This window comes from Nothoprocta perdicaria, unplaced genomic scaffold (genome assembly GCF_003342845.1).
Source record: "Nothoprocta perdicaria isolate Ctin4 unplaced genomic scaffold, notPer1 scaffold_8, whole genome shotgun sequence".
Classification (NCBI taxonomy): Eukaryota; Metazoa; Chordata; class Aves; order Tinamiformes; family Tinamidae; genus Nothoprocta; species Nothoprocta perdicaria.
This window is the reverse complement of record NW_020456087.1, coordinates 9,670,423-9,684,480: the sequence shown is the minus strand read 5'-3', so window position 1 is coordinate 9,684,480 and position 14,058 is coordinate 9,670,423. Positions and strand designations below refer to the sequence as shown.

At 44.8% G+C, this 14,058-nt stretch overlaps 1 protein-coding gene across 2 annotated transcripts in view; it reads right to left on the bottom strand.

Annotated features, from left to right (window-relative positions):
• Window positions 1-14,058, bottom strand: part of ESRRB (estrogen related receptor beta) — a 75,282-nt gene that overhangs the window by 36,493 nt on the left and 24,731 nt on the right. Inside the window, exon 1 of one of the 2 annotated variants that reach the window (XM_026051802.1) lies at window positions 2,390-2,422. The exons of the other annotated variant lie outside the window; for it this stretch is intronic. Within the exon in view, the coding sequence (XP_025907587.1) occupies window positions 2,390-2,397 (8 nt within the window). The 5' untranslated portion in view covers window positions 2,398-2,422. Of the gene's footprint in view, window positions 1-2,389; window positions 2,423-14,058 lie in introns of those variants that run through there. 2 annotated transcript variants of the gene reach the window in all.

The following is a 14,058-nucleotide window of genomic DNA, read 5'->3' as shown; positions in this document are numbered from 1 at the left end:
TCACACTTTGCCCAGAGGGTCACACTGGCCTAGCAGCCATAAAGAAGTTACAGGAATAACTGCTGCAGGTGCCTTCATCTTTAATCCTATTGTCCTGCAGCTAGACAGACTGCGGATCTCAAGGTATAATGCCAGTTGACAGTGTGGAGGAAGAGGAAGCTTTGCCAGCTGAAACTAGATCACGGCCTCCACAGGTTTGGCTCATAGCAAGCTGAAAGCTGCTTTGCTGACCAAACTCTGGAACCTTTCCCTAGCCAAGACATGCATACGCAACACCAACCTGAAGATCACTGGACACAGAAACAAGGTAACATGAGATCAGCGTTAAAGTGAAAGGCAGAACTATCGTGAGACAATTTTCTGCACTGAGGAATACCATGGTAAAAGGAATAGGAGCTGCAGTGCTAAGAGCAGAGAGAGGACAAGACTAAGAAAAGGCATGACCAGAAGGCGAGTTGTACTTTCAGATTCAGTCAGGGGAGTTTAAATCTCATCTTCTGTCTCTTAAAAATGCAGAATTCACAGGCTGGAAAGGCATCAAGAGACAAGAGATGAGATTCTGAGCTAGATGAGAAAAGATATTCAGACTAGTATCTAGTAGGAAAATTTGGCCTAGAAAGACTCCAGGGAATTACAGACAAACACGGAACTGAAATGGAAGCAGGTGAGAATGCAGGAGATACACCACAGGAAGCAGATGGAGTCAAGGTTAAGCACAGCTTATGCAAGTCCACTGTTTCCTTGATTACACCTACTCCAGCAAGGGAAGAGCATATAATGTTCCTCATACTAGTCATGTATGAGCCATCCTCTACACAGCCTCATCTTAACAGTACCCTTTACAGGTACAAAACTAAACTCATTTAGAGACAAGAGAGCAACAACCCTCCTCCATCCTTACACCTTCCCAAGAAACAGTAACACATAGTGAGTTCTGGTCAGAGTTTAACACATGCCTAGAGTAAAACTCTTTACTGCCAAGACAGATCAAAGTTCATAGCTCAGGTGTCTCCATCCATTCCAGAGCCTGTGTTTCTCTTTTCTGGTCTCTGGAACAGCTTGCACAGCTGATCGCTACTGTTACTGATTACAGCACACACTGAGTTAAGCCACACCAGTTCTGGCTTTCTACAAGGCTCATAGAGATCCCATGGTGATTTTTAAACTGACTCAGACCCTGGCAGTGAAATACAAAATCCTGAACTTGAAGAACAGCTAAATGTTCTCTGCAAAGAGTTCAAAGTGATGAACAGCCATTCTGCCCGGCTCTAGTTACCTTAACAGGAATGTAAAAGGAGAGAGTCTTGATCCAACTCTCCTCTGTGCTGGCACAGGAAACTCCGTTACTATTTCTGTGCCCATGTAAAAGGCTTAGAGGTTCTAAACATTTCGTTCTTTTCACCTTTCCTCATCATAGGTCATTGCCTCTAATCCCTTTAGCATCTCTCTGTGGCCCTTCCCTGGATTCGTTCCAAATAGCCTAGGCGTCTCTCGCAGCAAGGTGCCCAGATCCGCACAGTGCAGCGATGCCCCACGGCAAACACAGAGGAGACGGAGACGCCCTCCGTAAAGCGCAGCCGAGACGCACACGGACGCACTGAGCAGGAGCTTTGCCAGCCACCACTCGATGCCCACTTCCTCGCTTGGGTCCCTCTGCACCTTGGCTGCTTTTGCCACCTCGCTCCACGCAACGTGCAATTTAGAGATTTTCCTTGCCCCAAAGTAGAGCCAGTATCACCTCTAAGCCGCACGCTGCTAATTGCCCCTTGTTTCACTGAGCCAATAATGCTCATTCAAAAGATGAGCATTCAATAATGCTCATCTTTTCATCCTGGCTCTTCCTGCCTCTACTCTGATTTGTTTCTAAGATCTATTGTACAAATTTGAGAACCATGCCTTTTTCATTTTGTCCCAGGACACCAATGAATAATTAAAACCCAAACATTGCCCTCTTGGACACCACCTTTGCAGAAGGATAAAGAAGGTCTCTAACCCTTCTGTTTATACTCTGTCAGCTAATCCACGATTCATTTCACAGGATTTGTATCCAAACCAATTTGATCTCATTTCCCTAATAAGATCTTCAGCAGCTTTGTGTCAAAAGCCCATGGCTGGTCCAGAGACAGTCTATCCTTTTGTCCACTAATTATCTAATTGTATCAAGGAAGGTTACTGTCTGCTGCACTCCCTTTTCATAAACCCGCTGCTGTTTATCACTCGCCATGTGGTTGGCCTTTCTGCACCCACAACTGCCCTCAGACATGCATGTTGTGATCTCACTGACTCTGGAGAGGAATACCAAGTCCCAGTTCAGACCAAGTCTAGATTGGGCTTTAGGTGCTCACAGTTTCCAGCCATCTGTGCTATCTCCCTTGGGCAGGGCCATTACCTTAACATTACAGGTTCCTCCAGTTTTTCTCTAGCTTTTCATCTTTTGTTGCTTCTCTTCAAGGGCTGGACTGCTTAGGGGTTTAATGCTCTCTTGAGAACAGCAGCAACAATAAGAGAAGGAAAGGATGCTGGACAGACAGGATCAGAGAATGGTAAAAAAAAAAAATAGTGTTATGAAATCAAGGTAGTAAATTTTTAGTAAATTTACTAAGTAAATTTAGTAAGTCTTCTAGCCCTAGAAAGAGGGTTTATTTTATTTTATTTTATTTTATTTTATTTTATTTTAATATTCAAACTTCAAGGATTATGAGCTTGGGATCCATGCATATCCTCTGCCAGAAATTGTCACTTTTCACTATGTTCCTCTACTTAACCTGCTTCTAGATATGAAAATCACAGGATTTTTTTTTCCCCCCAAACTTCCAGACTTTCACATAACTCAGCAGAAAGTTGCTTAGAGCTCCCATAAAGCTGAAAAGTCCTGCAGGTGACATGCCCGAGCAGGGTGCTAGTCCCAGGCACCTTTGGGCTGTGCTGACAGAGCTCTGCTTTAGCCCTAAAGCCCTCAAACAGGGAATCCTCACAGTGCTACCAACAAAACCTGAGAGTTAATGCCAGTATAACTCTGCTCAATTCAGGTCTTAGCTTGTGAAAAACATACATTTCTGACTGCACAGACCTTTTCAGATTGACCACAAAAGAGTGAAGACGTTTAAATGCCTCTTCTCAGTTTAAGATTTAATCTTTTCTTCAGTACAACTCTATTTTTGCTTTCAGTCTAATTTATTAGCCCAGATGACATGAAACTACACTGCATGTGTAAACGAGATGTGCATATAATGCCATGTGGCTGTGTGTCCTCTCTGGTCCACGTGAGAGGTCTCTGCACCCCAGCCTCATCTGACAAGCAATAAATCAGCCCTCAAACACTGGCTGCAACTCCAGCAACAAGCCAAACTTTGTCCTTAAGATACAGAAGACAAAAATAAACACCATTTTCCAAGCGTCAGGCTGGAGGTGACAGCTGCAACAACCGGCGGTGTAATTTTAGGTCACACATGGCAGCAGCGAATGCCAGGGAGCCGCGGTGCCCGCGCCTGCCGGGCGCCCCGCTCGCACCATGGACAGCTCAGCCGCGCTTCCCGCGCCGGCTCCCCGCGCCGCCGGGATGCCGGGATGCGGGCGCGAACGCACGCACCGTGCTCCTCATCGTCACAACACAGACGTCCTTTAGAGACCTGCTCGCTTCCGTACTGACAGCTCCCTTCCACGCAAGCTCCGACAGCCCGAGAATAAGAGGATCTGCCTTTGTGCCGTGGATAACTCAGCCATTCTTGCCGTGGCCCTGGAAGTTGTCCTGGACTTACTCTATCGCACAGGAGCATATCCTGTCCCCAGGGCAGGAGGGATACAGGAATGTATCCTGTCCCCGGAGGCAGGCAAGAGCTTGGGCACGGCAAGGCTGATGGGCATAACTAAAACATTCAGTGTCAGATCATCAACATAAATTGCCAAGCTACCAACACGGAGGCTTTTGAGGCACTTGCATAACCACAGCATTGCTATAAAGGACACAAGGGTCAAAACGCCAAATCAGTCTAAACTTTCTTCTCTGCAGCTCAGATATGATTTTGGTGGGTTCTTTCATGCTTGCTAGTAGCAACTCCCTTTGCTTTTGCAGGTTATGCTTCTGTTCTGTAAAGCAAGCCCCAGAAAGCCTGTCTGCAAGGCATTCATCCCCAAAATGCCCACACAATTACTTGTCTTTGGAGCAAACAGGAGTCATAGCTCAGCAAAAGGCTGATGAGTGTGTTCCTGATTTGCAATGGAAAGCACTGTGTGACTTCTACTCAATAGCACGAATACCAACCTGGAATTCACAGTCCCGGACTACTATGTTGTAACAAACCCCATCTGCCAGGATTGTATTACAAAAGAGCTGCATCACCCTAATTCCAACTGCAACCTTTTTTTTTTTTTCCTGTTGCTTCTAACTTTGTTGGAGATCTGGACTTGGTTTGTTTTGTAAAAATGCATCACATTTGGCCTGCCTTTCACCCTTGCTCTTAAGAGATCTAGGCAAATTTTTTATACATGTTTTATAATTTAACTGGAGGTGAAGGGGAGAAACTTTTGAGTCAGAAGGCTAAAGAAGCTGCAATACAAATATATAAAGATGATAAAGCCCCACTGCTTTCCAAATGCAAAAGCCTATCTAGAGACTTGCTCCTCTGGGTCATTGGTCTTCCTGACGAGAACTGGGTTCTACGAGTTCTACTGAAGTGGGTCACTGGAGGAGACCAGTTCTTCCATGTGGAGTGAGAAACTGATTGCTCCCATGGAGGGGGAAATGGGACTTTCAAGCTGGAATCTCCTGCAAGCTAAGGAGCTGGGGATGGCAAGTGCTCATGTTCTGGCACTTAGACAAATAGCATTTGCTTGTCTAATGCCCAGAAGACATTTTATCCCTTTGACCCATTGCATAACTACAGTCCAGTTACATATCAGTAGATCTTCTCTAGTCCAAGTCGGCTCACTGATGAAAGCTGCCGCAGCAAACTGCCTGGAGGCTGCTTAATAAATAAAAATGCTCCTGGGGGCAGAAGACATTATGGATTTCCTGCTAGCCTCCATCCCTCTCCTCCTTCTCATAATTTCTCTTCACCCTTAGGTGAAGGCACTCTTGTTTGTAAATGGTGAGAAGTATTACACAGATGAAGCGACAATTAATCTGGAGGTGTGACATATATTATCAACTCACCCCCTCGTTAACACATTGCTTTTTGAAGGCACCTTGCCCTCCAGCGCACCCTCCAAAGCAAACGGCTTTAGCACTTAGCCTAATGCTTCTCCCTTATACTTACACTGATATCGCAGCAAACCAAGGACCAGAAACAATTTGTCACTCAGTGTTTATTCAAATAACACCACTACCGTCTTCCTCCAGTGTTACTATCTTATTTTTCATATTTCTAGGCTGTCTGACTCTTCTGATATTTCTACATTAGGAAGATCGCTTGGTAGTTCAAAAATCTTACCTGTGTACACCAAAGCTGCAACTCAATCCTGCTGAAAACTCAGCTAGACCTTCAATTCTTCCTGAATGCCTTTCTCTGCCTGCATAGGACATTTATAATCTATATTTCTCTTCGTACCTTCAGCGTCCTTCAGGCACTTGTGAATGAGAGCCACACAGTAAAGAACACTCAAAACACTTGCACATCAGAATTTTGCTTCAACCTTTGCAGGTGGGCAAGGAAAGGAAAAGCTCCAACATTGCCAATCCTGTCATATGTATTTTAGCATCCATGCCTGTTCCCTTGTCTCATCTCACATACACTTCTTTCACTCAGTGCCATCTGAGTGCTTCTGTCAGAAAACTGCCACCAGTACAAATTCCTCAGCGTGCGCTTCCTTGCATTTTGAGATACCCATTGAAGATGTCCCTGTCTTCAAATTTGTGTACAACTCATGATGAGAAATGGCAGGAAAAAAAAAAAAAAAAGAAAAAAGAAAAAAAAGGAAAGATGTAGAGGGATTGCTTAATTTCATGGACTGTTTGAGGAAGGAGTTCAGATGGTACCTGCACTTCAGGGACAGCATCCTAGAAACAAACTTGAAAAGAGACTAAAGAATTAACATCTCTTCTGAATGTTTCTTTACTGAAAGAGAACTCTAGACTTATTCAGAAAAAGTCTGAAATTAGGTGTTCTCCAACTTGCACGCATATAGAAATTCTCTGAGTTTGAGCTATTGTGACTTTTTTTTTTTTTTTTTTTGAGGACTTCTATTTCTTAAAGCCTAAAACTTATTCTAGCAGGACCAAAGCAAACTTGCAACATCATCAACTTCAGTTTCACACCCTACTCCCAGTCTCTAGCACTGCTGCTAGAGACAAACAGCAGCCAACAGGGAGACGGATGCAGACAGACGGACACTCAGTCACCCACAAAGAAGACTGAGAGCTGCTTCCACGCTCTACAGAGTTGTGCGCCTGAGATGGGCTTAAATATTAGATAGTCTTTCCATAGGGTATTTGTATACATCAGATATGCACATATATAGTTTTTTTATTGTACACAAATACACACAAACCTCCTTCTCACCCCTTTCTCTCTATTTCTCTCCTCATTATATGAGTGCACTTAGATTCCATTCCAAAAGGTTTCTTACCCAAGCCAAACTATGACTTCATATTTCCAGAGCATCAGCGAAGTGTTCAGAACTCCACAGCAATTGTAATGCACTGAAGAGAGAAGAGAAAAAAAAAGACTGCCCAAGTGGGCTACATCATCTGCAGTCTGCACCCTGAGCCACAGCCCTGTGCCCACCAGAGCACGCAAGGGAGAAGACCTCACATGAGCTTACACGTCGGCACACAGTGCCATCTACTCTCTTCAGAGCTGTTCTCTGTCCAGAGGACTGGAGCCCTCCACAGATGCTGCTAGAGAGGGGCTGTTCTCTTCAAGAAAGGCCCCAGAAAGAAGCAAGTTTCAAAACCTCCGGCCTGGTGTGACCCAGTCCAGCCCAGCCCACCCTGCCGGCGTGTCCTCCCCGCTGTGCATGTTCCCTTTGCCCTTGGAATGCTATCACTTATTATCACGCTGACTTCTCCAGATGGGGCATTTTGGCTATTGATCTGATAAATAAACAGCCTGCTCGCTCGATCAAAATGTTATTTTGCATTTCAATTACTGTTCACTAATGCAACCTTCATCCCGCCAAGAGCGCTGCTGGCAATGACACTCGACCTGGCACAGGCGCTTGCAAGCAAATTCGGCAGCGCCTGCTGCAAGCACCTAACAGGATTACCACCCTCCATTAGATGTGTAGAAAGAGGAGGAGATGGACAGACAGCACTGGGTTGAAGGGGATGCAGAGCAGAAGGTGTGAGCAACCTGGAAAGGAGCACGGGCAGAGGCACCGATAGTTTCACAACACAGCTTGGCCGGATATTTTTGCCACTACAGGTCTTTGAAGTTAGAGATGTTCCCTGCAGTGGACAACCCTGACGGTCTATAGTAGATAGACTGAGCACACTGTGTGTGAGCCATGGAAGAGTTCGGAGCAATGGGAAATGGAAATCAATGTCTGGTATTGAGCCACGAATGAGAACTGCAAACCCATCAGGGCAAACGGGGTCATTCCTAAAGCAGATTCTACCACCCAGCTCCACCAGGGTTCAGGAGCCCTTCAACAGCTTGTGGGATGCTGTGAGGAAATTAGCAGGAAGGAGAAGCTTCTTAGTGCTTGGTGGCTCTTTCAGCCTAACCGGAGAGTCTGGTGGTGACACAGGGAGAATGTGACACGCAGGTGTGCTGACAGACACTGATCCTCAGCAGGAGGTGGCTTCTGTGGGCTCAACACTCGGTTTACATCACAGAGGCCTTCACCAAATCCCCAAACCGGTTCCACTCAGGTCCTATCCACGGTGTGAAATGCAGCACAAGTAGGGGAGTCAGCAAAGAGCCAGCAACAGAGCTGAAACACACGAGGTCTGATGTGACTATGTGGCTACCAGTCAGCTTCTAGCCCTGAGCTCCTCTTTTCATGTGACGTTGTGCTGCCCAGATGGTCATGTGCATTTGGCAACTTCTGCACCAGATCACTGCTGCTTGGCACAGAACACACCTCAGGCCCTTTTCTTTCTCCTAACTAAGTTTCTGCATGAAATGTTGCATGTATCACAAAGCAAGGTCACCATTCACCAAAGCATGCACACAGTGTCACGGGCTTGCAGCATCCCACCATGGTACGTGTGGGGAGAGAGGTGGCCAGTAACTCAGCTCGCAGGTGACAGGGAGCCAACAAGCAAGAAAGGGCAGAGATGATTCCCACAGATCCTTTAACAAAGATCTTTCTCCAGGCCTGGACTCTTTCCCAACTCAGTCCAGCATCCAGACTGAACCTGCCAGTCATCCACAAGTTAAAAATAAACAAACCCATATAACACCCTGACATTATATAAATGAAATGCTAAGTATAACACACTAAATAAGATCAATGCGATGCATAAAGACAGGATCTATAACTACACACTGTCCCCCTTTGCCTGATCTGTGTGCCCAGCTTCATTCCCTCTGTCCTTGGCAAACCAGGCCCGTGTTCCACACCCAACTCTCTCCAGCCAGGCCTATGCCTTAGACCTCATTTTCCCAGACCTGTTTCCATGTTCCTCCTTTTCTGAGGCCACTCAAAGATCCTGTGAACCATCTACAACGGGGTCACATCTTTTCCTCATCACTCGCCATCCATCCACACTGCAAATACAGCCCAGGGAACCAGTTACATGTTCCGGTTTCCAGTCACAGGTTCTGTACTCATGGGGCAGTGAGCACAGCACACCCTTGTAACACAGCCAAGTCTGCAAGCCTAACTCCAGTCTCAACACCAATCTTCTCCATAGGCTTTACCAAGTCATTGCAGCTCTCCAAGACATCGCTTCCCAACTGGAACGCAGGGATACGGTCCTGAGTGACCTACCTGTTAGAACATGACAGGAGTTAATCAGCAACTATACCTGAAAGAACGAATGTGCTAAACAGAACGATGGCCAGATAAGCCCCTGTGCTCCCATGCTGGTCCCTGTTCCACGTTATCAGCAGAACTGGAACCCCTTTCGTCAGCACTGTAACCCAGCGCTCAGCCTGCTTAAGCAGTGCGAGCAGCCAGGGCTTTCCTGCAGGCAAGCAGGCCAGGAGGAATACACCATTGGCTTCACAGGCCTATCTGTATTATACAGACCAGCTCTGACCTCCTTCTGCATCTTACTGAACTCTAAACCCAATCCCCTGTGACCCCGTCTACACAATAACCTTATCTCTAATACAGTCTAATCCTATCTCCATCTCCCCGGGTGCCACTTCACACACCGGCTGCCTCCTGACTGCACCACCGTGCAACCCTTTTTCTGTTCTTCTTCTGAAGACTTCACTGGGAGCTTTTTAGTTAGGAATTCATTTTGCTTTAAAAAAAAAAAAAGCGCTATTTCATTTCATTGCAGAACAATGTCAATTTTGGCAATGTTTTGCACTGTAAAATTTCCAAGGAACTCTAAATAAAATGAGATGTTTCATTTTGATTTGTTCCTAGCACTTTGTTTAGCCTGTCTCATGCTGCCTTGTGTGATCTTTGACTGACCGAGTGTGCATTGTTTTAAGGACATAATGGAAAAAATCTTGGAAGTTTACTCAAAATAAACTTCATCAGAATTTCCATTTTGTTTACAATTTCAGGTTACAGCCAAATTTAGGATATTTTGAAGCAAAAAACCATATACTGTGAAACAAACTTCTAGTTTCCAGGCAGCTCCATCTCTATTTCTTCTGCTCCGCTCTCTGCTTATACTTCATTCAGCAGGTCCTTTTTCCTTGTTTATAAGGTCTCAGAAACATATATGTTCTACAGTACACAGAAATGTCTTGATGTTTCACTTTATCCTCTTTAGCCAGGCAGTTTAGAGAGACAGATACTGGCAATAAACTACATCTAAATCATCTGGAACCCTACATAAAAGCCTTGGAAACTCAAGAGCACCGAGAGCGCTGTGCCATCAACTCATGTAAAGTGGTCATCTTGTATTACTCAGTGCTTTTACATGGTAGGGATTAACCATGTGTCAAGGAGCATCAAGAAGCCAAAAATCAACCCTTCTGTTTTGAAAGCTGAGTGCTGCTGGCTAAATCCAGCTCTGCTTTTCCATCTGGTGCCATTTAAGCCTTACCCCCGTCCTTCTGCATCACAATGAAATCACCGCTGGCATGTGATCAGAAGCTCAGAAATCCTGGCTCCCTATCAACTTATAAAAATTGACCTGGATATTTTATTCACTTTGATGAGAACTTGAATGAAACTTCTTCCTCATTCACTCACAATAAGGAGTGCTGCTTCCTAGCAGCAGTTTGGACTGCAAAACAATACAGTATTTTACAATATACTGAGAAAAATTGTTGGAAATGAGTAGAAACATCTTACCTGCAACTACATCCTACTCAGAATTCTGTAGCTTCAGTGCACTTAGACCAGCACTGGATGGGACGGGGTCCTGCCTCTCCATTTAAGCCCTGATCCCCCACTGCTGAAATTAAACAGGGATTTCTACTGATCTGAAACAGGGCCCAGACCTCAGGATCTGGATCTTCTCCTGAATGTGTTGAACACTGCAGCTACTCGCAGCTCTTCATTGGATTTCTGTAGACTGGTCCCTCAAAACCCGTTCCTCAAACACACATTTAATTCAAATATTATTTCAAACAGAAAGGAAAGTAACATGAACAAAACACTTTCCTGTGAGAGGGCTTCCACAGGAATCCGCCCATGTGATAACAGACCCTCTTCTCCCACCCTCACACTGCACAGATTGACAGTCCTCCCCACCCCACTGTGAATCAAGAGAAGCAGTGAATCCGTCCACACATCTCGATCACCAAGTGATATTCACTTGTCTGAACATCCCTTAGAAGCTGTTTTGCTGTCAGACATGACAGGCTTAAGCACCCTGAGTACTTTCCTCCAGAGAGGAAACTCAGCAACAATAGGCTCCCTAAAAAAAATCCCTCTAATAGGGTTACATCAATTCTCTAGGATTCATCATAAGCAGATAAATAGGCCTGACCCAGGCACTTGGTGACTCTGCCAATTGTTGGGCTTGCAAAAAGGCAATAAATTCCGGCCAAGTTCAAGGAATCTCTCGCTTCTCTTCCCGTCCCACCCCGCTAATAGCAATCTTCTCAAAGACACGTGAATTTAAGGCATACAGGTTGCAAGTCAAGACAACTCCTACCAGCAAAGCTGTCCCGCACATAACATCAACCACTTCCCCAGAGAGAATTCCAGTCCACAGGGGAACATACTCAGTATAGCAGCCACTGCTCAGCCCAGCTACACCTGAACAAGCCATTCCAGTAAACTGAGGCACCAGCTGCAGTGCTTCTCATTGTGTGGCATCCACAGCAAACCAGGTACAAACTAGGCTGGACCAGCACCGGGCACACAGAGGCAGGGCTGCAGTGCCGGGGGCGGTTGCTCCTGACCCAGCAGAAAGTCGTTGCAAACGTGAACGTCAATGTTTGTTTTCCTATTTTTTGTGCATAATTTAGCTGAGGTGTTTAAGTTCTTGACAAATGTGCAAACGCTTTAAAGTTCCTCTGTCCCTGCAGAACTGCTGGGTAGAGTTTCAGGCCAGGAGTGGGTGAAACAGCCTTTCAATACGCTCCTTCCACCTATTAGAAGGAAACTGCCAAGTTTGGTGCAACAAAAACCTCACACAACTGCAACAAGAGATCCTTCCAAAGGGAAATAGCCTGAAATCCTGCTGGTGGGATACACAGTCAATCTGACGTGGCATGAGGTTGCAAATATGAGGCACACTCCCTGAAAACCTACGCTCATATATCACTTTGGAAGATGAAGAGATAGAGAATATAGTTGTCTTATCAAGCTTCAGCCTTGATCAGTGGAAAACGCGCCTGTTTTAGCAAAAGCAGTGGATTATTTCTGAGGTGCAGACCACGAATGTCATTCAAGGCTTGTGGGCTTTCAAAAACCCAGCGAGATTAATTTTGTTGAAAGCTAGTTACAAAGCAGTGCCTTGCTCTTCAACAAGATGGCATGTTTTAAAAAGGCCCTCTGCATTACAGCCCCCATCTCATATTGTGCCTGAGGAAGTAGGTGCTGGAATGGAAGTAGAGAAGGAAGGGGGGGGGGGGCGGTTATGGATTCTGGTGTATCCCGTCAGAGCAGTGTTTATTCTAATCAATCAACTGAAAAAATAGTAGCTGAGAGTAATTATTAATAATCAAGTAAAATTGGATTATTTCTCTGCACTGCAGTGTTGTCTGGATGGCGAGCTTGGTGTGGAACTGAAGTTCATCAGAGCAAGCTACTGGAACGCAGCTGCTGACCTCAGCAATTCATCAAAGAAGGTGGAAAAAGCAGCCTCAAATCAGCATATGGGTACATACTGTGAGGGTGCACACAAAGGCTAACAATTACATAAAACTCGAATCGAGTCATATATCCTGCTATATATCCAAATTTCAGCAGTTAGACCCACTGTCAAAAATCCCACTTGTGAGCTATTCTTCTGTGATTTGTCATTCCTGAAACTGCTGCCAGCTCCCTCTTCCAAAATGCACTGCTTGAAGGGATGAGCTTCAGATCTTCTCGGAATGCGTTGTACCCTCTGGGCAGCTGTGGTCATTGCTGATTTTACACCAAGCAATGGAAAGGAAACATACACTGTAAAGGAACAGTATACTGACCATTCTGTAATACATTCCAATCGGGAAATGTGATGTTACTCTGCCTCAAACCACCATAATGTGGCATCGCACGGAGGGCCATACTGTCAAACGCTAATACGGAATCACAACCACAAAACATGCACTTTTACTGCAAAGGCAGCAGCTCAACTAATTTCACCCATAAACATATAAATGTAACTGCATCTAGTCAGCTAGGTCCACAAATGTCCTGGCCACATAACACCTGTATCTCCGAGTACTTTGCAAACACAATTTAGAAGCCTCAGCTTGAAAATTTAACTCAGACACAACATTAACACCCAGATTAGGTGCAAGCTTGTAAAGTGCCTTTGCAGTAAATGGAATTGCACCGATTTACAAAATCCAGGCACGAAGCCCTAGAACACCACACTCCCAGTAATAGGAAATATTACCCAGTTGCAAGGGGAATATAACTGCTACTGAAGGAGGCAGAACTTAAAATTTTCTGACATCTGTGCATACAAGACCTCAGCCATAAAACTGAATTAATACAGCAAACACTTTGTGTTTAACTGCTTACTAATTACATTTTCAAATTAAATATTTACTTCTATCTTGAGTATTTCTATAGCACCCAATAGAATCTAAGATGAGTTATAGCCACATTTATAACAATTTCTTAAATAAAAATAATTATTCATTTAAAGGGGGCAGGAATTTTTTTTTTTTTAATGTGATGACTGGTTCGGATCAGACAGACTGCTATACAACCTCCATTATATTCTATATAGGAAAAAGGGATCTGAAGAGTGAAGGGTTGCTATAACACAGGTAGTGGATGTAAATACGTCTTCTGCCAAGTCTAATGACCTCCAAGGTGGGCTTTTCCACATGACCTGCTCACTAAACTGAGCAAGACGCTGCTTTCCCTCTCCCACTGCAAACACCTGCTGCACTGGCCAATTTATTTCTAACACTTTTTTTCTCTATTTCAGGAATGAGGTGGGGTAAAGAAGGGGATACAAGAGGGTTTTTTTAAAAAAATATAATTGCATTAATCCCAAATTTTTTTAATAGTGTAGCTCAACTGTCAGAGCAGAACTTGTGCAAAATTAGTGTCTGCTTTGAGCACCAGCCTCAATAACCAGGTGAAGGAGGGAGAAGGGGAGAAGCGGTGCTGAATCAAAAGCACATTGGGTTTCCTTTGCTGGCATGGGACAGAAAGGGTTAAGCCTGCTTTGAGGTTCACTTTGTTCTCCATGGTTTGCGCAAGGCCAGCAATCAATCAATCTTACTCATTCTCCTCCTTTTTTTTTTTTTTTTTTTTTTTTTCCCTTCCCTGGGAACCACTGCAGGAATATCATGTCCAGGATCTTGTTTAAATCTACGACTCTTCTCCGTCAAGTCAATTCTTCCCCTCCTCCTCCAGCCCCTCCAAAGA